Source organism: Poecilia reticulata, chromosome 22 (genome assembly GCF_904066995.2).
Source record: "Poecilia reticulata chromosome 22, P_reticulata-male-v2, whole genome shotgun sequence".
NCBI lineage: Eukaryota > Metazoa > Chordata > Actinopteri > Cyprinodontiformes > Poeciliidae > Poecilia > Poecilia reticulata.
In genome coordinates, this window is record NC_088851.1 from 22041621 (window position 1) to 22065174 (window position 23554).

The 23554-nt window shown below is 36.7% G+C and overlaps 1 protein-coding gene and 1 long non-coding RNA gene across 7 annotated transcripts in view; one reads left to right on the top strand and one right to left on the bottom strand.

Annotated features, from left to right (window-relative positions):
• unc79 (unc-79 homolog, NALCN channel complex subunit) overlaps positions 1-23554 on the bottom strand; it is a 55619-nt gene that overhangs the window by 30265 nt on the left and 1800 nt on the right. For 4 of the 6 annotated variants that reach the window (XM_008400077.3, XM_008400072.3, XM_017302520.2 and 1 more), the window contains exons 2-17: positions 21969-22089; positions 16044-16357; positions 13821-13991; positions 12832-12927; positions 12687-12742; positions 11651-11780; positions 11500-11564; positions 9179-9267; positions 8791-8831; positions 7574-7602; positions 4764-4993; positions 4515-4686; positions 3687-3917; positions 3205-3395; positions 1811-1934; positions 438-578 (exon numbers count right to left, since the gene is read on the bottom strand). In XM_008400077.3, coding sequence (XP_008398299.1) covers positions 438-578; positions 1811-1934; positions 3205-3395; positions 3687-3917; positions 4515-4686; positions 4764-4993; positions 7574-7602; positions 8791-8831; positions 9179-9267; positions 11500-11564; positions 11651-11780; positions 12687-12742; positions 12832-12927; positions 13821-13991; positions 16044-16357; positions 21969-22089 — 2201 coding nt within the window. The remainder of the gene's footprint in view (positions 1-437; positions 579-1810; positions 1935-3204; positions 3396-3686; positions 3918-4514; positions 4687-4763; positions 4994-7573; positions 7603-8790; positions 8832-9178; positions 9268-11499; positions 11565-11650; positions 11781-12686; positions 12743-12831; positions 12928-13820; positions 13992-16043; positions 16358-21968; positions 22090-23554) is intronic. The other 2 variants (XM_008400074.3, XM_008400070.3) reach the window with 2 other exon arrangements.
• On the top strand, positions 16365-23237 carry LOC103458933 (uncharacterized). Its single transcript, XR_014085791.1, has 2 exons — positions 16365-21876; positions 22861-23237. It is a non-coding gene; the product is annotated as an uncharacterized LOC103458933 (long non-coding RNA).

Below are 23554 nucleotides of genomic sequence, written 5' to 3' on the forward strand. Positions count from 1 at the left end.
TTTTAACATGTTATTTAAAGTAAATTCTTCTTGTTTTCTATTATCTATTTATTGATGTTTTTTGTATATTGTTATGTTTGTGTGGTTCTGTGTTCAAATCTGGAAAATCGAAATAAATAAAATTAAAATCTTTCATTTTAAGACTACACTTCAAAAAAACACCAAATCTTACCAAGTATTTTTGGCCTAGTTTCTAGTGCAAATATCTTATTACATGTGTAATAAAACAAAACTAACTTATAAGTAATTTTTCAGCAAGATACAGGAGCTTGTTTTAAGTAAATAATTTATTAATACTCACCAAAAAAAAAGAACTTATTCAACTGGTAGATTATTTTTCTTGTAATAAAGACATTTTTCCATGTTACAAGTGGATTAATTTGCCAGTTTATCTGGTACTTTTTCATCAGTGTTAGTAAATCTGCCGTCCTGCTCACCCGGCGAGCGCCGGTGTTGCCAGAGAGATCGGAGGCGCGAGCCTTTCTCTGATTGGCCAGCTCCTTCAGCGAGTTCACGCCATCGGAGAACATCCCAATCAGCAGCTGGAGAGGCACAACGATGTCCAGCTCAGACAGAACCTTGGTCCAAACAAAACACAGAAACCAAGTCAAACGTTTAGCATCTGCAAATCTAAGGAAGGAACAAATATGAGTCCTACTTACTTTATCAAAAAATGTGATTCCATATTTACATAGTATGGTCTGTAAACAAGGCTATCATACAGTATATCTGAGAAATAGGGCTGAAACGATTAATCGTGATTAATCAATTATTATAATAAATCATCCTATAATTTACTAATCAATTACTCGTTAACAGGAGTATAAAGACTCAAAAGTAGGACATTTGCTGAAAGAATAACACATTCAAAGCACTCATTTAGAAAATTGTGCAAAAAATAAATAAATTTTGCCTTAAAGATAAAAAACAATTGTCTGTAAATATGTTCTTACCAAAACTTCTCAACTTTTCATAGTTTTAGCTTCACCTGGTTCAAATTCTGTAAAACAAAATCTCTTATGCAACTTTTTCTATCCATTTATAAACCCAAAAATAAACAGATCAGCCCTAAATTTTATTAATGTTAGGTCAAGTATTTACCAAGTACCAAGTATTTTTGGACTAGTTTCTAGTTCAAATATTTTTAGTACTCTTGAAATAAGACAAAGCTAACTTGAAAGTAACTTTTAAGCAGGATTTAAGAGGTTTCAGGTCATTAATTGCTTAATATTGATAAAAAGCACTAGGCTCCACTGGAAGATTATTTCACTTATAACAAAACATTTTTACCACTTTATAGGTAACAAAATGTACACTTTCTTATTTAAATTAGGAACTGAATTATTTTCTTGTTTACATCGCTTAATATATATTTAATATTGTACAAAAAAGGCTAAAATAAAATATGCGCACTGTGCCAATTCTTAAAAAAAAGATTAATGGTCAGAATCGTTAGTTGCAGCCCGACACATAAACATAAAATTTGTAATTTAAATTAAATCTGTTGCACATGCAGCTGCTCTCTCCGATGTGATTTTGGCCCAGTTTCTGAGAGGAAACATAAGTAATCTCTTGATAAAATCTGAGACAGAAATCATGAAACTCTTCCACGTGTAGCAGCAGCAAGCAGTGAGTGCATATGGGATGAAAGCCCAAATCCCCCGCCGCCGCCTCCAGTCTCAGTCTGTGACCCAGATCCATATTCAGCAGGGCCCCCGACCGGACTCTCAGGCCCGGTTACAACCTGTTCAATTCACACTCGCCGTGGACGGAGCTGCAGGAGGAGAGCAGACCTGTGTGTGTTTCTTACATGCAGCCACAGAAGAGCCTGCTCTTGCACCGACGCCGGGTAGCCGGAGAATCTGCAGCTGATGAAGCCGAACATCTCCTCCATGGAGAAAGGCAGGGGGCACAGCTCAATATCAAACATCTTACTGCAGGCAGAGGAGCGGAGAACAGAAAATCAGGTCCATACACGTGAAATCTTACCAAGTATTTTGGTCTAGTTTCAAAATAAGACGAAACAAGCTCCTTCGTCTTGATGAAAAGCTACTTTTAAGTTGTTTTTTGTCTTATTCACTGCAAAACACAAACTCTTACCAACTAAATTCGTTCTAGTTTTTAGTGCACTTGAAATAAAAGATAAATAACTTACAAGTAACTTTTCAGCAAGAGTTAGAAGCTTGTTTCAAGTCTCTAACTGCTTAATAAAACATTTTCCTTTTTTAAGTGAAAGAATCTGAAAGTAGAACGAATATTTTTAACTCAATAATTATTAACTATTGACTTAAAACAAGTTCTAAAGTTACTTTTTAAGAAAGCTTTATCTTATTTCAAGCGTAATAATATATTTGAACTAGAAACTAGACAAAAATGCTTGGTAAGATTTAGCATTTTTACAGTGCAGAAGGCAAAACTTCTGAGTACAAAAAAATGCAACAAATGGATATTTCTTGTCCTCATTGTGCAGAATAACCATCGGTTGAGTTCTGGAAATAATTTTAAATTGCATGTTCAAGAATCACGTTGTATATTATATGAGTAACGGTACTCCAATACTGCATGCAAGAAGTCCTTTCACCGCAAAAAATAAAATCTTACCAAGTTTTTCTGGTCTAGTTTCTAGTTCAAATATCTTATTACACTTGAAATAAGACAAAACTAACTTACAATTAACTTTTAGCTAAGACATGGGAGCTTGATTTAAGTGAATAATTCCTTAAAATTAGCAAAAATTATGAGATCTACTGGTAGACTATTTAATCAATTGGGGAAAAAAAGTCTTATCAGCTTGATAATTTTGACCAGTGTAGCAAGGAAACAAGGAGGCCTGTTACAATAAGCAATAAACCAATTAATCGCATGATAAATTAAAACAAGCTCAATCATTTACATTTGCATCATTTATTGTTTCTCTCTTCAGTTTGGTGTTTTGGTCTCAACCAGACATTTTTCGAAGGACAAGTCATTTTATTTGTTGTTTTGTTTATTTATTTTGGATATTTAACATGTCTTCCAGTTCCAGCGTTAAATGTGGATTAGAATGTGAATCTTGTTGATCTTTGAGAATGCGTTCTTGCATTGCTATACCATCACCGTCATATTACTTGGAAATGGCCTCAAAGCAACAATATTATCGTTTATCGCAATAAATGTTGCAAAATGTGTTATTGTGACACAACTGTTAGCAGAAGACGTTCGTACCTGAGCACCTCCCTGAACTCTTTGAGCTGGTTGTCAGGCACCTCGGTGCGGATGGCCTCCAGCCACTCCGGCATGAAACACTCCCACAGCGGCTGACTGATGACATTGTAAGGTATCAGACACAGGATCCGGTTCAGACCCTCCTTCAGCTGCGTCACCGTGCTACATGACTTATCCCAGTAACCTCCCACCTGTGGGGGAATACCCTGGCGTCAGAAAACACTGCAAAAGCACAAAACCTTAAGTATTTTTGTCTTGTTTCTACAGCAAATATCATAAGCACACTTGTAAACTAGTAATTCTTTTAAAATCAATATTCCAGACTTAAAACAAGCTCCTACATTTTTCTGGAAAGTCACCTTTAAACTATATTGCTTCAAGTGTACAAAGATCTGGACTGGAAACCAGACAAAGATACTTGGTAAGACTTTGTTTTTGCAGTGCATGCAAGATGCTGATGAAGATCATTATGTCGACCCTACCCTGGCGAACTCGACCGGTTTAGGCAGCAAACACATGACCATGACGTCAAAGCGCACTTCACACACCGTCTTCAGCCACTTTGTGACAAACTGTGGCTTCAGCTTCTCCACCAGGCTTCCCACTTCATCGTCCATCATGTAGGCAGTGGAGTGAAACCACTGGAAGACCATGCTGACGAGCCGCGCCAGGCTCTCCGTAGGCGTGTTTTCATTGGGCGTGCACAGGCTCACCTGAGCGCACAATCAGAACCAGTCAGAGCAGGTAGCACGAATGTAGGGCTAGGCGATTAATCAAATTCTATCGATTAATCACACTTTTGGTTTTGTAGATTGAATTTTTGGAAAACATGGGTTTGCTTTTTCAACAAACTCCACACTGTATTGATGTTAAGTTGAGCAGAAAGGGCTGAACTTTTTGAAGTGCTTTTAGCTGCAGATGCATCCTTTGGTACAAATGATCAAACATTCACTCCAGGAATGCTTTTATTGCACTTTAGGCAACAAAATGTTTATTTTCTTATTCAAAAATGTTTTAAAATTTATTTCTAATATTATTATAGAATGAGCTTAAGTGGTTAGATGAAAAATATGTTCATCCAATTAATCGATTAATCATCCGAATAATCGATTGCTAAAATAAGCCTGGGTCTAATAATCCTTTGTACAACACACAGAAGGGATCATTAAAAACCACTTTTTATAAATATTTTCTGCCATTTGTAATTTAGAAGAAGAAAAAAGTGATAAAAATCTGATCTGGTGTGGAAAAAAAACCAGGGGTTTAATCTTTATTAGTGATCGCCCCTCCCTCCCTTGCTGCTGACGCACCAGGAACCAGATGCCGAACTGACTGAGGAGCCGCTGGTCGTGCTGGTCGTCCTCCTTGTTGTCAAACTCGATGTTGTCCAGGGAGTGGTGGGAGGCGGACAGCCCCATCTGACGACGCCTGTTCAGCTCAAACTCACGCTGCTCTGCATAGATTTCTGCCTCCTTCAGAAGGCTGGACGCATTCATAGAGAGGAAGAGGAGTGAAAACAAAACGCATCTCCACAGAGCCGCAGCAGATCTGGTTTGTACCTAATGACAGCTTCCACCGTGCACACCAGCTCCTCCGCGCCGCACTCCCGCGTGTTGATGGGCGGGGGCGAGGTCTGGTACAGATGGGTCTCCGCCGCAGCCCCCACCTCGCTGCTGTGGTGGTTGACATGGCAACGCTTGCAGTAGCGGACGGGCCTGTTGCCATGGCGCTCGCAGCAGCCGGCTGAGAAGCAGGTGACCACGGCCCTCCTGACATGAGAGCTGCAGTTCTGCGAGGAAAACGAGGAGTGGGAGGAGGAAGAGGCGAAGACTGTTTATTTCCGATGTGAACAACCAAACCATACGTCACGTTTTTTTTGTTTTTAATCAGCTAACTACTCTGATTGGAAACCTGTGCACATCCGAGTGAGAAAACAGCGCACGTCGGTCGCTGGAGGTTTCTAAAAATAAAAAGGGAGACATGGTAATCTAATCAGCCTCTAATCTGGCGCCATTAGAGGAAGACGCTGCTGCCGATTAAATTAACACAACCGTCATTCAGCGTTCAACGACAAAACATTCACCAGCGACACACAAAAACACAAAATCTGAGCCCTGTTTGTCAAACTGTTAATCAAACTTTGTCTAGAAAGTCCGGTTGGTTTAAGCATCGAACTCTAATGCAGAACAAAAAAGCAAACTCTGGTCCGCCTAAAAACCTAGGTCTCAGTTCGACTAATGTGAACTACGGTGCTGTTCGAATGCGGATCCAAGCGGACTGGAGACCGCTGTGTAAGCAGGAAGTGAGCAAGTCTAACCCGGAAGTGATCCGCGTCATCTTAGCAGGCATGTGCACTCGCAATGCATAACGAACTCATGATGGCTTTCAGACCAACAAAAAGAAAATATGTGGAATCTGTTGACTATGTGCGAGAGAAAGATGCATGAACAAAATGGCTGCTGTCTGGATCAATCATATGAGACCGAGAACCAAAATATGTCGGACAATGTGGACAAGCTACCTCCGATCTCATACCACGATATATTTAACTATTTAGTGAACACCAAGACGCATACAATCAGAGTTTCAATGGCTTTGTAAAGGACGGACGAATAACAAGGTTCTGGTGACTGTCAGGGAAAGTAGTACATGTAGTAACATACTTCTTAGAGAGCAGAAAAAGCTACATTAGCTAAACTAATGTTAGTTCGGCAGTAAGTACTACAGAATATCACTAATATTTATCTTAGCATTACAAAGAGGTGAATAGAGTACTTAAAAATTGCAATTTTGGTTTCCAATTTAACCAAGTCTAACAGACTATCAGGTGGGAAAACATCCTAAAAGTATTTTCTGCTTAGTTTCTAGTGCAAATAGCTTTGCACACTTGAAATAAGGCAAAACTAACTTCCAAGTAATCTTTCACCACAATATAGGAGCTTCTTTTAAGTCAATAAATCCTCAGTATTGGCAGATTATTTCACTTGTAACATGGGAAAAAATGTCTTGATATATGTCAATAATCTGCTAGTGTAACTAGTATATTTTCATCATTATTTAGCCATTAATTACTTAAAACAAGCTCCTTTATTTTGATGAAATGTTACTTGCAAGTTAGTTGTGTCTTATTTCAAGTGTACTAAAATATTTGCACTAGAAACTAGACCAAAGATTCTCTGTAAGGTTTTATGTTTTTGCAGTGCAGGCCTCATGTTGTATTTTTAGGTCGAGATCCCGTTTGATAACAACAGCGTAGGTGTAAATCTAATTCCTGAGAGTGATCAAGGAAGGATGTGGATTACATGGTGCTGAACAAACAAACCGGGGCGGCGCCCAGCTGTTTCCACTGACAACACGGGCCTGACAGGATTACCTGAGACCCGAGTCTCCGTGGAAACCAGCAGGGAGCACATAGCCTGTGGCAGAGCATTCAGCAAGAGCAAATAAACATCACGGCCCAGTAGCAGCAGCTGCATTTGAAGTGGGGTGTGCTGCTTTCTTAGACCAGAATAAAATAAATTTAGTTAAGAAAATGTCTTGAACACATTTACAGAGATATACAAATGTAGTCAAATCAAATAGATTGATCAGTTCATATCAACAAAAGGCTGTAAACGTTAATCTATCTAAATTAGGGATGCAAGTTATTGATTAACGAGTTAATCTAAAGTTAATTGATCTTATGCAACGTCTAATGTAAAGGTTTCTTAAAAACTTGAGTTTTCTTTTATCAAATGGGTCTTTACATAACATAAAGGGTTATTTTCCTTAATATGGTGAATTTAACAAAAACATAACTACATTTTAAACACGGTTTTCTGTCATGTGACAGATTATTTAGATTTTTTCACATTATTATTCTTAGACATATTTATAAAATATAAAACAGGAACCTCTGCTGAAAAGAAAAAAAGGATTAAAATAATAAAATATGTCAAACACTTAACTCCCCATAAACAGACAGACGTCCACGCAGAAGTAGCATCTGTCGTTGCACATTTATGTTTCTCCATTCAACTCAAATGTTGTGAATTAAGTATCTCTGGATGCTTAATTCACAGCGATGTCAAGTTATGAGTGATGTCAAGTTATGACATCACATATTTCTTAAAGGCGCAGTAATCCCAATCTATGTAGAAGAAAGTCATTAAAAAGCCTTCTCTTTGTCATTATTCTGTCATTTAGCAAATACAAATTATTCAGTAATTCTCAGTGACAGTAAACAGGAAGCGTGAATTAATGCCAGACAGCGAGAGAAAACAAGTTAATATGTCCTTAAATACAGCTTCTGGAAATGTATGGCTTTATCTGCATAAAAAAGAGTAAAGCAATGTGTATTAACATAGATCACAGTAAATATTAAGCTTACCTTCTTTTGACAAATAGCAGATATCTCTGCTGCAAAGAAAATAAAGAATGATGAAACACAAATATTTTCATTTCATCACAGATCACTTCTAAACATTAAAAACATGATTAATAAATGCAAACAAATTTTCATATTGCCTGTTTTTTAATTATCACACTTAAACTTCATTTCTCCTAAGTGCAACACTACACGTTGGGAAATCTAGAGGTTTAAAATGTTAAAACAGATCATCTTAAAATGTAAAACCAATCATTTGCACCTTTGTTGCAACTTTGTGTGTGTGTATATATATATATATATATATATGGTAGGATACTTAAATTGTTTTAGCTCTCGGTGATGAAATGAGGAATCTGTCCTCATCTAATGTTCCACATTTTATTACATTTCATATCTTTTATATATCATTTAACATATTTATTTCACTATGTGATGACAGATAATCTGTCTTCTCCCAGTGCAAACTATAAACAACCAATTAGAGCCAGGAGGCGGGTCTTAACACTGTCAATCACTCTCTGTGCGGCGCTGCTCATTCCCCTCCCTAGGCAGAAACTATCACAGCTTGTAGAGAATGCTAAAGGTAGTTAGCATAGCCACTGATTACGGCAGATCAACAGTTTTCCTGTAATGGTAGGATGTTTCTCCAACTTCAGCACATTGATCAGCACATACATGAGGATGATTGACAGCACTAAGACGCTCCTGGCTGTGATTGGTTGTTTTTGGTGTGGAGCGGTTATTTTCTTCAAACAGCTGCAGTAGCTCAGGGAAAAGGTGGAAGGCATCAACCTTTTCACAGATTATCTGTCTTGTAACAAACTATCACAACATGGTGACAGTTTTAATAAATACGTAAAAACATATTTTTTAATAAAAGTTACATACTGTGGCTTTAAGATGATTTTTAGAAAGCTGGAGAGGTTTGCTTCTCGTAAAAGATGTAATCATTTGAAAACAGTAATTTTTTTCATGTACTAACTCAGGGTGTCTGTCTGGCACTAAAATTTGTTTATGAAAAACCAAAAAAAAAGAAATTTGTCAGTGGGCAAATATTTTTTTTTTACTAAAAGGCCCAAAGAAATAACCAGTAGAAATCAAAAATCTCTAAACAGTTTGAGACAGCTGTGAACGAGGCTTTAAAACGCTGCAGTGTTTTGTATGGAAAACCTCTGCTATGTATGAGTAATCCATCCTAAACTGCTGAATATGCTCACCTTGTGGCAACAGGACATCAACAAGCCATTCAGGATGATCCCTGCAAAGGTCATAGAAATAACAAAACGTTGCATGATTTAGAGGTGAAATGCTGCACAGAGACTTAAACACAACAGATCCAGCTTCCCGACAGAGCATAAGCGCCACTAAGCATCCTGCAAAACTCTGCAAAGCCATGTAATTATAATCGTCCACATTCTGGAGAAATGAGGAACAAGTGCATGCACGTTTTTCTGTGATGATGATCTCATTAGCGGCACAGGGGAATTACATAACCCTGGCTTTGTGCTTTGGCTGAGGTGGAGACGGGAACAATGAGCCTGCAGGCAACAGGAGATGTGAGTTTGTGTGTTTGTTTAGGAGAAAAGAGGTGAAGCAGATGCATACCCAGCGATCCTCTGGCTGCACTCCTCGCATAAATAAAGAGGCGGCGGCTTGTCTCCCAGCGCTACAGAGAGAGTCGGGTCTATGCACATCTGTAAGAGTCACAAAGACAGTGACTGAGTGGATTCCCAGCTCAAACACAGAGAATTTATTCATCAGATCAGAGGCTGTACTGGTGGGATGTTACAGCAATAGGAAGTGTTTCAACAACACTTTCTATTGCTGTTGAAAGTGGAAATTTTAGGCATAATGTTTATAAAATGTTTAAGTATTGAGGGGTCATTATCATTGAACCATATCACAATTACAACACTAAAACAACTGAAAATCTTACTTACCAAGTATTTTTGGTCTAATTTCCAGTGTAACTATCTGAGTACACTTCAAATACGACTAAACCAAGTTACAAGTAGCTTTTCAGCAACCTGTAAGAGCTTGTTTAAAGACAATAATTCCTTAATATTGATGAAAAAGTGCTAGTCATTAGTGAGCAAGATATTTATAATATGGGAAAAATGTCTTGGTCCACTGGTGGATTATTAAGGACTTTTTCACTTAAAACAAGCTCATATGTGTTGCCAAAAAGTTATTTATACATTTATCTTATTTCATATGTACTACTACCACCAAGTTCCTCTATTATTAAAATTCATCAAGGAAATTTACCTGAAGCTTGATTAAGTTATGTGCATCATGTTTCTGCCAGGTAATTATTTATGTTGCGCAACGGTCTCAAATTTCACCTATGAGTTGTTGACAAAAGCTAAACGTTAGCAGCATAAAGCACAATGTTCAAGTTCGGTTCAGTACAGAAATTAAGCCAAAATCGTACATATTTTTGTACGATTTTGGCTTAATTTCTGCTCTGAGTATGTTGCTCAGCAATCAGCTTTTCTTTAGTCTGTATATGATTAATCGATTCATCACAATTAATCCGATTAATCATTTCAGTCCTGCCTCACTAAACAGATTGTGTAAATAAAACACCAGGACACATTTATCTGCTCCTTTAAGCTCAATAACAATGGCTGTGTGCATATGCTGTGCCTGAGTCTGTGCTAAACGCTGCTGGCCTCAATGTTCAGATGGTGCACTGTAATTTACTGTGCTCACTGGATGCCACCCTGTCCTCCAGGGCTGCACAGGGTCACCGCTTCCAATTAAGGCCCCTTCCCCCATGCCGCCTTCCTGCTCCCGGTAATTGAAATCCAGCCCCCATCCCCGCTGCCCTGTTCCAACTCTATTTGTCAGTTTGGAGCACAGTTGAGTCAAGGCAGGCGGGGATGATAAAGCGGAGAATCTGTGAGCTTTGAGTGGAGAAAAGCGGTTGATGCCACCGCCTCATTGTTTATGTATTTACTGAGAGGACAACAAAAGGTGAAAATAAACCTTAAATACACAGGAGCTAATTCATCACCAGTGGTGAAATATACCACTATATAATATAAGTTAATTATATTTATCTATTTATAGGGCTGTAACTAATGATTATTTTAGTAAACGGTTATTCTAATTGATTAGGGCTGAAACGATTAATCGGATTAATCTTGATTAATTGATACACATCAAATATGTTGGTCCACGTTTAATTTATTATGGTTCAAAAGCAACTCTAAAGTTGGTTTTTAGTCTAGATTTAAATTTAGTAATTGGTTAATCATTAATTGGAGTATACAGACTTTTAAAAAAGCCATTTGCTAAAAAAAACCTATATATTCAGAGCAGTAATTAAGCTAAAATTGAACAAAATAAGCATACATTTTGAATTTAAGATAAAAACACCTTTTTCTATAAATATGTTTCACCTAAAAGTCCTCAAGCGTCATAGTTTTAGCTTCACCTGGATCAAATTCATTAAAGGAATGCTATGTTATTACCTTTTGAATAATAAAATGTTTGTTTTATTATTTGAAAAATGAATTGAATTGTTTTTATTCGCATCTTTAAATGTTCTAATATTACATAAAAAGGCTTAAGTGGCTAAAAAATTTGTAGAATCTGCCAAAACCTTTTCCGATTAATTGATTAATCATCATAAAGCAATCCTTACTATCAATTATTCTGATGATTAATTGATTGATTTGATCAAAAAAGAAATTGTCTCATTCTGCAGAGTTTTCATATAGCCAACCACGTAAGCCGTATTTTCTAATATTAGTATTTTTATTTTCACCAAGTGGCCTTTTTTTCTAATCTCCATGCTCTAGTTAACAATTAATATGTTACTAAATTAGCTGATGATTATTTCAGTTATCAATTACTCGTGATTAATAGTGATTAATTATTTCAGCCCTACTGAGATATGCAACAGATTTTTTTGTTACCTTGACTGCAGGTTTGTTGATGGCGTTATGGCACTCGATGTGTTGACAGTGGATGGGATTCCAGGCTGAACAAATGAAAATTTTGATTATTGAACAATTAATTAGTTTGTTCATATATAAAATAGCAAATATGGCCTCCAGGGAATCAAACCTGTGTACTGCAGCCCCCTGTATTCGCTGATGGCTCCTGGTGGCTTCAGGTTGGGCCAGTAATGAAACAGCATTTGCACAGCTGGAGGTTTTACTTGGGATGGGCCGTAAGATATGACATAAAGCAGGTCCTGAAACAGAAAATGTTTACAAAAAGCTTCATGTTTCCGCTTTAGGTAAAGAGTAATGGACACCCAAAGAAAATATGATTTTGTTTTTGTATTGTTTTAACTTTTATTTTCCAAACTTCAAACTGAATTTGGTTTATGCTGCAGTTACACCAGAGAGGATTAGAGTAACATCAACAAATTAGTGATTTTTTTTAAAAAGATTTTTCTTTTTCAGAAATCATCCAAATGTATGTATTCACTCTTTTGATGAAAGGCTTTTTAATAAAATTTATGAATGCTTTCTGTTGAAGTGTGAGAAACTGAAACCTATTCTAAATATTCTCAGTTTTTCACAACAATTTTGTGTCCCGCTAGTTCAGTTAATTATATTTATATCCTGGATTCGAAAGCAATGTTTAATATCAGCTCAGAGTTGTTGCTCTTCCTTCAGTCAAACTGGATGCAGAAGTGATAGAAAAATATTTTATTATTACTTTAATTAACCCTCCATTGCTCTTTGATGTTGTTTTGTCTTGTCTGGGTTTTATATTTGACTGTGTTGATTGAAATGGCCTAAAATTTGACCAGGTTGTGTTTTTTGTGTATTATTTATTTTCCTGAGACTTTTATGCCTTTTAAACCTGGAATAGTGTGTTTCTGTGCGCTGGATTGCAATTTAAAATGATCTTTTAAATACACTATTTTTCCAATGAAAGTAATTAATTTGATTAATCGTTTCAGTTCTGGTGAAATGATTAATCACAAATTCAAGATATGTTTCCACACATTAAATCTAACAATTTGCATATATGAGTAGCAGAAATGAACTTTTAGTTCTGTGACAGAGTTTGTTTTACCAAATGAGAATAATAAGATCATCGTTACACAGATGTCTGCTTCAGATGGGAAAAGGAGCGCTTTGTTTACCTTCCACACTTCCTGTTTGTGCTTCATTAGGCACTCCAACAGCTGACAGTGATAAACTGGAACAACAACAGAGATTGTGCTCTAACGTAAACAGAAAAAGGGAAATTTACTGTGCAGTTTTCAAACTAGCCAACATGGCATTTACCTGGGTTTGAGGTGTACTGCATGGCGATCATGAGCATAGATGAGGCCGAAAGATTGACGTAGGCAGGCACTCCGCCCTCCCTCCGAGTTGATCCCACTGCACACAGAAGGAGGAACATACTTAAGATATTACTTTTATGATTAAAAAGACACTATTACACGTTATAATTGAACACGGTAAACTGAATCTGCTTAACCTATAGTGAAACTTGTTTTTTGTTACATTTTAATGTAGGGCTGAAACAATTAATCGCATTAATCATGATTAATCAATTATGGAAATAATCATTAACTAATTTAGTAATCGATTAATTGTTAACTGGAGTATCCACACTCTTAAAAAAGGTAATTTGAAAACCAAAAGTGTGTAAAATTCTTTTATAAATTTTGCATTTAAGATAAAATAAACTTCTTAATCTGTTAAAATGTTCTATCTAGAATTCTTCAAGTGACATAGTTTTAACTTCGCCTGGTTCAAATTCTTTAAAAAAAAAATCTCCACATTGGTACATTTTTCTATCCAATTATTGATTGGTTACAAAAGAAATAATCATCAAATAAGAAAATAGTTAAAATTTAAATATGATGAACTTCAGGCAAATTTTGAAGGTGAATTTAAGTTTTTAAAAAAATCATATATGTATATATAATTGAACAAGTTAAAAATATGTTATAGATTCAGTGACTAAAAAGTTAATTCATGCTCCAAAACCTTTTAATTTGGCTGAATTAAAACAAGGTGGAAATGACTTATTTCAAATAGTCAATTAAAAACAACTTTCAGTGTTTATTTATTTGCCTGATTAGGCAAATAAATAATTTCACTTCAAATTAGTTTGAAGTAAAACAAAAAGCCAGAAACGGAAAGAATCTGTGATGAACCACTGCACTGTTCAGACTGTTTTATGTTTGCTTTTTTATTTGTTTAAAGTGTAAAAACGACGGGATGTGAATGATTTTAGAAATCCTCTGTCATCAGGTCGTACTCACGTATCGCCATGGGGAGGAAAGAGGTGCTCAGGTACTCGATGATGTCTTTATGGAGGAAGGGAGGGAAAGTGGCTAAGGTGGAGATCATTGTATAGGGCAAAGTGCTGAGAATATCGTCGCTGAGGAAGGGCAGAAGGCAGGTTGTTGTGTAAAATATGGACTGTCCCAGATCTGATGAAAAACAGAGAGGGCAAAAAAACAAACAAAAAAGGACAGAGATACACAAACACGCATTCAATCAGCTGCAGATACAGCATCCTGATGCTGTACGCAGCCACTGGGTTACATGAATGGCATTTATTTAATATTACAGCAGCAGAAAACAACAAAAAAAAACAACAGGATTAAGAGCTGCTGTTGAGGTCAGTTAGCTGTCTGCAAAGAGCTCTGAGGTACAAATCAGAGAAATCTAATCTAGAAGATGGCTTTTCATGCTTTAGAGCTCAGTTTTATAAAATACTGTGATGCAGGTGTAGTGCAGAGCAGAGTGATTATACTTAGGGCTGAAACGATTAATCGAATTCATTGCGATTAATCGATTCTTGGAATAATAGTCAGCTAATTTAGTAATCGATTAATCGTTAACTGGAGTAAATAGACAAAGAAAGGTAATCTAGTGAAAAACAACACAGTCAAATCAGTAATTCAGCCAAAACTGTACAAAACATATAAACATCTTGCTTTTATACCCCCCCCCCTCATTTTTAGCTTCACCTGGTTCAAATTGTGTGAAGAAATAGCACCTTTTGCTATTCACACTGCAAAAACACAAAATCTTACCAAGTATTTTTGTCTAATTTATAGTGCACATATCTTACTACACTTAAAATAAGATCAAATTAACTTGTATAAAACTTTTTAGTAAGAAATTCATACTTATTTTTAGTGATTAAATCATTAATATTTATGAAAAAGTAATTGCTAGTCTGCCAGATTATTTCATTTATAACAAGACATGTTGTAAGTGAAATAATCTGCCAGACTAGCAATTATTTTTTCATTAATGTTGAGGAATTATTTACTTTAAAAAATCTTGAATTTCTTGCTAAAAACGTATTTAAAGTGTACTAAGATACACTTTAGAAACTAGAGCAAAAATACGTGGTAAAATGTTTTGTTTCTGCCAATTATCAATCAGTTAATCCAAAAAGTAAACAACATTTTAGCAATACACTGTATTGATTAAGTAAAAATGATTGAACTTTTCACATGTGGATGTTAAAGTACAGATGAATCCGTTTCTACAAATGATCAAACATACACCACAGAAATGCTGTTATTGTTTATTTTCTTATTTTAAAAATAAAAATAATGCTAAAATCCGAAATACATTTAAAAAATAACATATTTTAAATGTACTTCAAATATTTAGTAGAGAATGAAGTTAAAAATCTGCAGAATGTGGCCTTTTTTTACCCGATTGTCAGAATAATCGATTACTAAAATAATTGTTAGTTGCAGCCCTAATTATACTCTGAATCATACTTACACTGCAAAAACACAAAATCTTACCAACTATTTTTAGTGTAGTTTCTCGTGCAAATATCTTATTAATCTTGAAAAAAGACTAACTAATTTAAAAGTAACTTTGCAGCCAGATATAAAGGTTTGTTTTACGAAAATAATTCCATAATACTGATGAATAAGCTCTTATAAATGAACTTATAACATCAAAAACTTTGTTATAAGTGAAATTATCTGCCAATGGAACTACAATTTTTTTAATCAATATTAAATTATTTACTTAAAACAAGCTCATAATTTTGCAGAAAATCTATCTTTGAGTTAGTTTCTCTTATTTTAAGTGTAATGAGATATTTGTAGTAGAAATTAGACCAAAATACTTGGTGAGATTTTGTGTTTTTGCAGTGCGGGTGTGTTCTGAATGCGTCTAAAAACATTACATTAGCCTATATTTGCACATGACAACATGTCTAAACACATTTATTTTTTTCCCAATCAATTTTTTTTTTTTGAATAACAACAACATGCAGTCAGGTTATGATGCACAGAAGAGAAGACTTAATTATGTCTGGGTTATCCAATGGCTTATGAAAAGTTGACAGGATCCAGCGTGCTCCCAAGCACCCCATGCATCCCTCAAGATCCTCAGCAGGACTTCTCTCCAAAAACGAGGCCAAAAAAAGCAGCAGTGGCTTCATGCAGGCCAGGCGGCTCGAGGATGATGATGACAAACAGTGGAGCACTGGGGCCTTGACTCACCATGCTGACCGTGCTGCAGCAGGGGCACCAGGTCAAGCAGGGTCACGAGGGTCACATAGAGGCCCTGATAGTCCAGAGAGGGGTACTCTGAGAGCTGAGCGTCCCGACTCTGCTGCCCCTGCCCCCCGCGGTCTGACGGGGCATCGCGCAGAACGCTGTAAAGGAGGGAGCGAGTAACTGTAGGGTTGATGGAACTGACTTGTGGTCTTAGAGATGGGGTGAGTGGGAATGGCACAGGAAAAAGACACATGGTCATGGGCACGGCCGAATTGGAAGCTTCCTGGTTCTCCTTCCTGCCTGTGCGGGACAGAATGCTGCTCCGGGGGCGGGAGGGGAGGGGAGGGAGGGTAGGAGAGGGGAACAAGGGAAAAAAAGAGACAACAAAGACACAAAAAAACAGCACATTACATTGAAATGGCACTACAGAGACAGCGTAAATAGAAAAAAACAAACCCAGATAAACCCCACATAGGATGCAGTGTCTCACTGTTGGCGTGTCGCTGAAAGACACGGGTAAAAACAAAATGTTTTTTTTTTTCCCTGCTTCATCCGGTCAGAGTGGCGTAAATTCAATTAATCTCGTTTTGACTTGCAAAACAAAATATAAAAAGAAAAACATGAGCACAAACTGCAAATGATCACTGCATCTCATGCGTATCTGGTGACAAGGAGCAAAAATATAAAAAATGGCATGTTTTCAGTGGCAACCCCATACTTCTCCAAAAAGGGACAGCGCAAAGGACTGTCCCTCAATGGCTGCCGTAGTCCAATCAAGCAAAGCCTGCAGATGCCGTGCAAAAATAAACGCCAATTGGAGGTGGAGTTTTGCAATTTAAAATGAATTTTTCCATGTTTTGTGGGGCTGTCAAGGATGGGAGTGACACCAGATTGGTTCGGGAAAATACAGAGGTGACACTTTTGAAACATGCTTGAGCCAATAATAAACATGTGTGTGAGGTTAGATCAAGTGCTCCGAGGTCACAGCACATGTTTATTGCACCAGAGAAATAATGTCCGTATGCATACGTTATGATACTGCACCAGTATCATCAGGAGAAATAATGAGATCCAACAGGCATATGGATTCAGGTTTCTGAAATAAATGTAACGACTAATCTACAGTAGAGAATTAATGACAAAGGAATAGGTTGTATCAGAAGGGGGGAGATGACTGGTAGCATCATGTTTGTGAGCTAATGCAGGATGGACAATTGTGTTTGCTGTCCCCTGGGGAAGGTGGTGGACAAATTGGACTTTGGGAGAAGGAGAACAAAAGCAAAAACTAGTCGGGTTGAGTGTGGAGGGAGGAAAGAGGGGAGGGCCAGAGAGCATTGCTCTTATTTTTTTAATTCACATTATAAACTCTATTCTATCAGGCAAAAATGATTGGGATTTAAATGACAAGAGCCCAGATTTTCTTTTTAAATCTACTTTGTCTTAAAGGTCACTCAAAAAAGTAGACTTACAGCAGCTAGAGTCCGAGGCAAGTGAGAAAGGGGAGGCAGTTTTTACATGTAACAGCAGAACATACAATACAGCATCGGACTGATCCCCTCAAAGTTATACTCTGCAAGAGCCGAGACTCTGTTCACTGCAAAAGCACAAAACCACACCAGGTGGTTTTCTAGATTCTACTGCTAATGTTTTAGTACATTAATTTAATGGTAACTTTTCAGCAAATAGCAGCTTGTGTTAAAGAGGGAACATTTTGAACGTTTTTGTATCCGTCTACTGCTTCTACACGGCAAAAGTACAAAATCTTAAGTATGTTTGGTTTAGATTCTTGTCTTGGTACACTTGACGTAAGACTAAACTAACTTATAAGTAACTTTTCAGAAAATATAGAAGCTTGTTTTAGGTTAATAATTGCTTAATATTGATTTAAAAAGTACTAATTCCATTGGCAGATTATTTAACTTAAAAGACATTTTTCCCATATTATAAGTGAAATAATCTACCAACAGAACTAGAACATTTTCATCAACATTAAGGAGTTATTTACTTTAAAAAAAAGCTTCTCTGCCTTACTGAAAAGTTACTTGTAAGTCAGCTTTGTCTTGTTTAACGTGAACCAAGACATTTTGCACAAGAACCTAGATCAAAAATGCTTGGTAAAAATTTGTGTTTTAGCAGTTTAAAAACAACCCAAGTGCTTGAAAAATTTTTTTTTAAAAGTTAATTTTCTTGCCATCAAGTTAATATTGTTTGGTGTCTAAAAAAACAACTTGTTTCAAACAATCTCCAGAATGTAACGGCACAAGTCAGTCACCACTGCCGTTCCCTAGCAACCCCAGCAGAGCCTGGCCCGTTCCCTAGCAACCCCAGCAGAGCCTGGCCCGTAACTTAGCAACCCAAGTTATACTGAAGTTAACATGACTTATTAGATGATGCTACAGATGTAAGAGAGGAGTGGGTGTAAAAATAAGTTCATACTTCTACCCACTCATTTGAACATGTAAATGTACTTTAATACTGTTCTTCCTTTGTTTGTTTGATTTTGTTTTAAATTTCTTTTGTTTGTATTTAACTTTGTTAATTCTTTTATTACGCCATGTTCAATAAAGTCAAATTCAAACCCGAGCAGAGGACCAGCACGTTTGGTCAGTTGGTTTTAACCTTGTATGTGCCGTACAATGGCTGCTGGAAAAGAGAAATCCTTTCTTGGCGACTTACCGTCCAGAAACCACTTGCATCATTCTTGTTGGTTATGCAGGAGGCTCCACTTCTGCTTTTCGAAGATGAGCAGTCGTATAATTGTGCATCTTTTAGCAGCCATTTTCACATACGAGTGTAAACGTTGAGCTGGGGGCGTGGCCAACAGCAGCTTATTTAGATTTAAAGTGATAAGATGCCCCAAAGCAGCTCATTATCTAAGAACAATTTTGTGCAAAAAGATTTACAGAACATATTTAGTTTAGTCAATAGTCAAAAAAATGTCAGGTTTTCTAACTTATTACAAACTGATTTTTCCATTTTATAAGGGAAAAATTTGCCAGTGGAACCAGTATTTAATATAAACTCCTTTACTTTGATAAACAGTTCCTTGTACGTTTGTTTGGTTAATTTTAAGTGTACTAAGATATTTGCAGGAGAAACTAGACAAAAATATTTGGTGATATTTTGTGTTTTTGCAGTGTTGGCTCAAACTGTGTGAACGAGAGCCTGCAGCTCAGAGTATAACTTTTTCACTGCCCGTTCATCAGAGAAAACATCATTAATTTGAACAATGAACACGGACATAAAGTCACACACACTCTCTCTCTCACACATACACACACACAGTGGACGTATACAAACAGAAAAAACACTTATGAGTCACACACACACCCACGCATACAGACAACAGAAAGAATTGCAAACAGAAAGGACACCAAACACATGTAGAATGCACTGATACAGAAACATGACATACATACACTGTAAAACTCTGCAGTGCTTACTATATGTGCAGTGATGGACCTGTTCGTGTGGGAATGGCTACAATCAAGTCTAAAGTGTTGGAGAAAGCCCTGATTTCCCTCATCTTCCAGGAAACAGATGCAAAAAAATCATTCTTTTCTGCAGCTAACTGAATTAGGGGCTGAAACGATTAATCGGATTAATCACGATGAATCGATTATTTGAATAATCATCAACTAATTTAGTAATATATCAATTACTATCCAATTATCAATAATAATGATCAAAATCCAAAAATAATCAACTAGTAGTTATAAAAATGATCAAACATTTTAGGCAATAAAATGTGTATGTTCTTGTTTAGAATAGGAATTTAAAATAAATAATGTTAATTTGCAATTTTTAATATATACTGCTCAAAAAATCTGTCCACTTAGGAAGCAACACTGATTGACAACGGGGACCCTCGTCGGGTCAATCAGTGTTGCTTCCTAAGTGGACAGTTTGATTTCACAGAAGTTTGATTTACTTGGAGTTATATTGTGTTGTTTAAGTGTTCCCTTTATTTTTTTGAGCAGTGTATTTCTAATATTGTATAAATAAGCCTTAAATGAAAAATCAGCAAAATATGAAACATTTTTTATTGATTAATCAATTAATGACCAGAATAATTTATATGAAATATAATCCAGAGAAGCAGCCCTTGTATGAATCAACTGCAAATCTTGATAAATCTGTTACTCAAATAATCATCAACTAATTTAGTAATTGATTAATTATTAAGTGGAGTAAATAAAAAGTAATCATCTGAAAGACCAACACACTCAAAACTCTAATTAAGCCAAAAATGTAGAAAAATGCACATTTTGCATTATAAATGGTTAATAAACAACAACATATTTTTCTGTAAATATATTCTGTCCAAAACTCCTCAGGTGGTATTTTAACTTTACATAGTTCAAAATCTCTTAAGAACTTTTTGCTGTCCATTTATTAATAATTTGTTACAAATGATCTAGAATATACTAAAGGAATGCTATGTTGTTCAATTTTAAACTGTGTATTTTATTATTTATAATTGCTATTTTAAATAAATAATGTCCATCTTTTAATGTATTTCTAGTATTGCATAAATAAGCCTTAAATGGAAAATCTACAGAATATGCCTAATTTTTTTATCCGAATAATCGATTAATCGTCAGAATATTTGATAACTAAAATAATCATTAGCTCGTAGGAATCAGCTGCCAACTCCACTTTCAGTTTTTCTTCAACCATAAATGCTCCCTCCGCCCGTCTTTGTTTTTTTTTTTTCTGGTTTCCTGCACGCCCGGCTGCTGGAAGCGCAGGTGTACGGAGGATCCCCGAGTCCCAGCAGAGGAACTCGGCTCGTCTAATGGTGGGCAGAGGGATTTACTCTGCATATCTGAGGCTAAGAGGCCGCTCCAAAGGAAGACATCAAAGCTGCACTGAGGCTGACTGACAAAAACCGACTTCACACTGCAGAAACACAAAATCCTACCAAGTATTTTTGGTTTCTAGTGCAAATGTCTTAGTGCGCGTGAAATAAGACAAAACTAACTTACCGGCAACTTTTCAGCAAAATACAGGAGCTCATTTTAACTTAATAATTCATTAATATTGATGAAAAAGTACTAGTTCCATTGGCAGATTATTACACTTATAACAAGAAAAGTTTCCCATATAATAAGTAAAGAGTCTACCAATGGATCTGGTCATTTCTAATTGATATTAAGGAATTATTGACTTAAAACAAGCCTCTATATCTTGCTGAAAAGTTAATTTCGAGTTGGTTTCTCTTATTTCAAGTGCAATTAGATATTTGCACTAAAAATTAGACCAAAAATACTTGGTAAGATTTTGTGTTTTCACAGTGTAGGTGGATTTGATTTGTGCTGGAAGCTTCCAGCAGAGGAATAATCCTGAGGAATAAAGTGGAGAATCGAGGCCAGCTGCCAATCTCTAACAGATTGCACCATAAGCTGATAATAATAATAATAATTTCAGTGGAGCATGCAAAGTCACCCTCCAGTGCCATTTTTTGGCTAATGTTAGCTAAAAAGAGAAGAGCCAGCCAGGAAAACTCAAATCCCTGCAACTGAGATAACAAAAATCAGGAAATGACACATCATAAAATGGGATGTGTCTAAAATGGCTGCCTGCTTGACCCCTCCGGAGAAGGAAATAACACACTGTTCCTTCTTCACAGCACCCAAGAGAGCAGCCTGACCCTCCGGCTGCACAGTCAGAGCAGCAGCCCCTCACCCCCCTGGGAACGACGAGGCGAGGGAAAACTCATGGCAGCTGAGCACTGAATCAGTAAACGTCACCATCTACCTCCACGCCAACACCCTGAAAAGACTCAAATACGCGGCTTTCCTCACGAATCGAACTCCACTTCCTGTCCTGCTCGGTATGGTGTCACTGCCATCCCTTTCAGCAGTGTGTGGAATAATCTAATGTGTTGAACTTCATGTATACTTACTATGCACTCAGAGTACTTACCTGAGGAGGGTTTGGGAAAAGTATTTCAATGTGTTTGCAATGTCTGTTCCGGAGGGCACAGGGTAAATATTGTGTTGCACACGGTTGTGATACTCTTGCAAGTATCGTATCTTAGAGGCAACTAGACAAAATAAAGAGCAGAGTAAAAAAAAATCACTGTTTTATCTCCACACAAACACACAGAACTGCACATAAATGATAACGAATGTCTCCGCCCCGTTGTTTCAAAAATAAAACCGCATTTCCATCAAATCCGCCGCTGAAGGTTGTTTTAAATATACCAAACCCATAGGGGGCAGTGTGGCGCAAAGCTAAAACCTGTCAGCCAATCACAATCCTTCAAAACAACAGCGTCTTCCTGTTAGCAAAACAAACATGACGTCTGGAGTTTTGGAGTTTTCCGGAGTACATTTCTGCCAAAAAACTCAAAAAGTTTCAGATTAATCTCAGATTAATCTACAAAAAAAAATTGGGAATTGTTGTTTCAAATGTTGAAAATGTTTTACTTTTGGAACTCAAAAATATTTTCGATAAATCACTAAATTTCTGAAGGCTTTGGTGGAAATTTATGTTGCCTTTTATTTTATTTTACTTACTAATACATTGGCATAAAAATCCCTTCCAAGTTTTGAATTGGAATTTTCAAGTTTTGAAAATTCTTGAAAGTGGATATTAAATATCCACTTAGAAAAAAAAATACAATAAAAATTTTTTGCAATGTTATTTGCTTGATTTTGTGTTGGGATTTTTTGGCATGCAGTTACTTTGGAGTCAACAATCTGGCCCTTATATGCAGATTTTCTGCAGCTGCCTGGCAGGGATCCACAAGTGCAGCTCTGCAGTTCACAACATGGATGTTTTAATTACATTTAAACCGTTTCTCTGTTCCCAGGGCTGCACCAGCTGACCTTTAACGTGCTGCAGCAAGGTCACTGCAACCCCTAGAGGAGGCAGCAGCAGCAGCCTGCTAGCTCATAGTCAAAAGGCTGCTGGTTCAAGTCCCAGTACCGGCTGGGAAAATCTGGTCTGTGTGAACGTGGGAAGGAGCTTTTAACACATGACACTGTGGGACATTTCAGCACTGAGCCCAGCTGGCTGCCTGTGTTCTTCTGCTCCCTGTGGTGTTTATGGGACTTTGTTGTTTTTGAAATATAAACAGAGTTGGAGCAGAGACATGCTGACCCGGTTTCTGTTGCTTCAGTAGAGACTCTAACTCTCTGACCTGTAAATGACCAACCCTGAAAATAAAGACTGCCAGCCATGCCATAACTCTGCCTAAGAGATTAAATCACAGAAGCAACCAGATATTTATATACACTATATTAGGGTTGAAGCGATTAATCGTGAAGAATCGATTATTAAAATAATCATTAACTAATTAAATTATCGATTAATCGTTAATCATCGTTTCATGCTATGATTAGGCGTCTCTGTCGATCTGGAAGATGGATTTGCACCCAAGCTAGAGTTTTAGACGTTTAGATGAACATGATGCTTCCACTAGGCCTGTTGCAATTAATATCATGATCAATTAAAACGAGCTCAATAATTGTTCACATAATTACTTGTTCTTTTTGACTTTCACT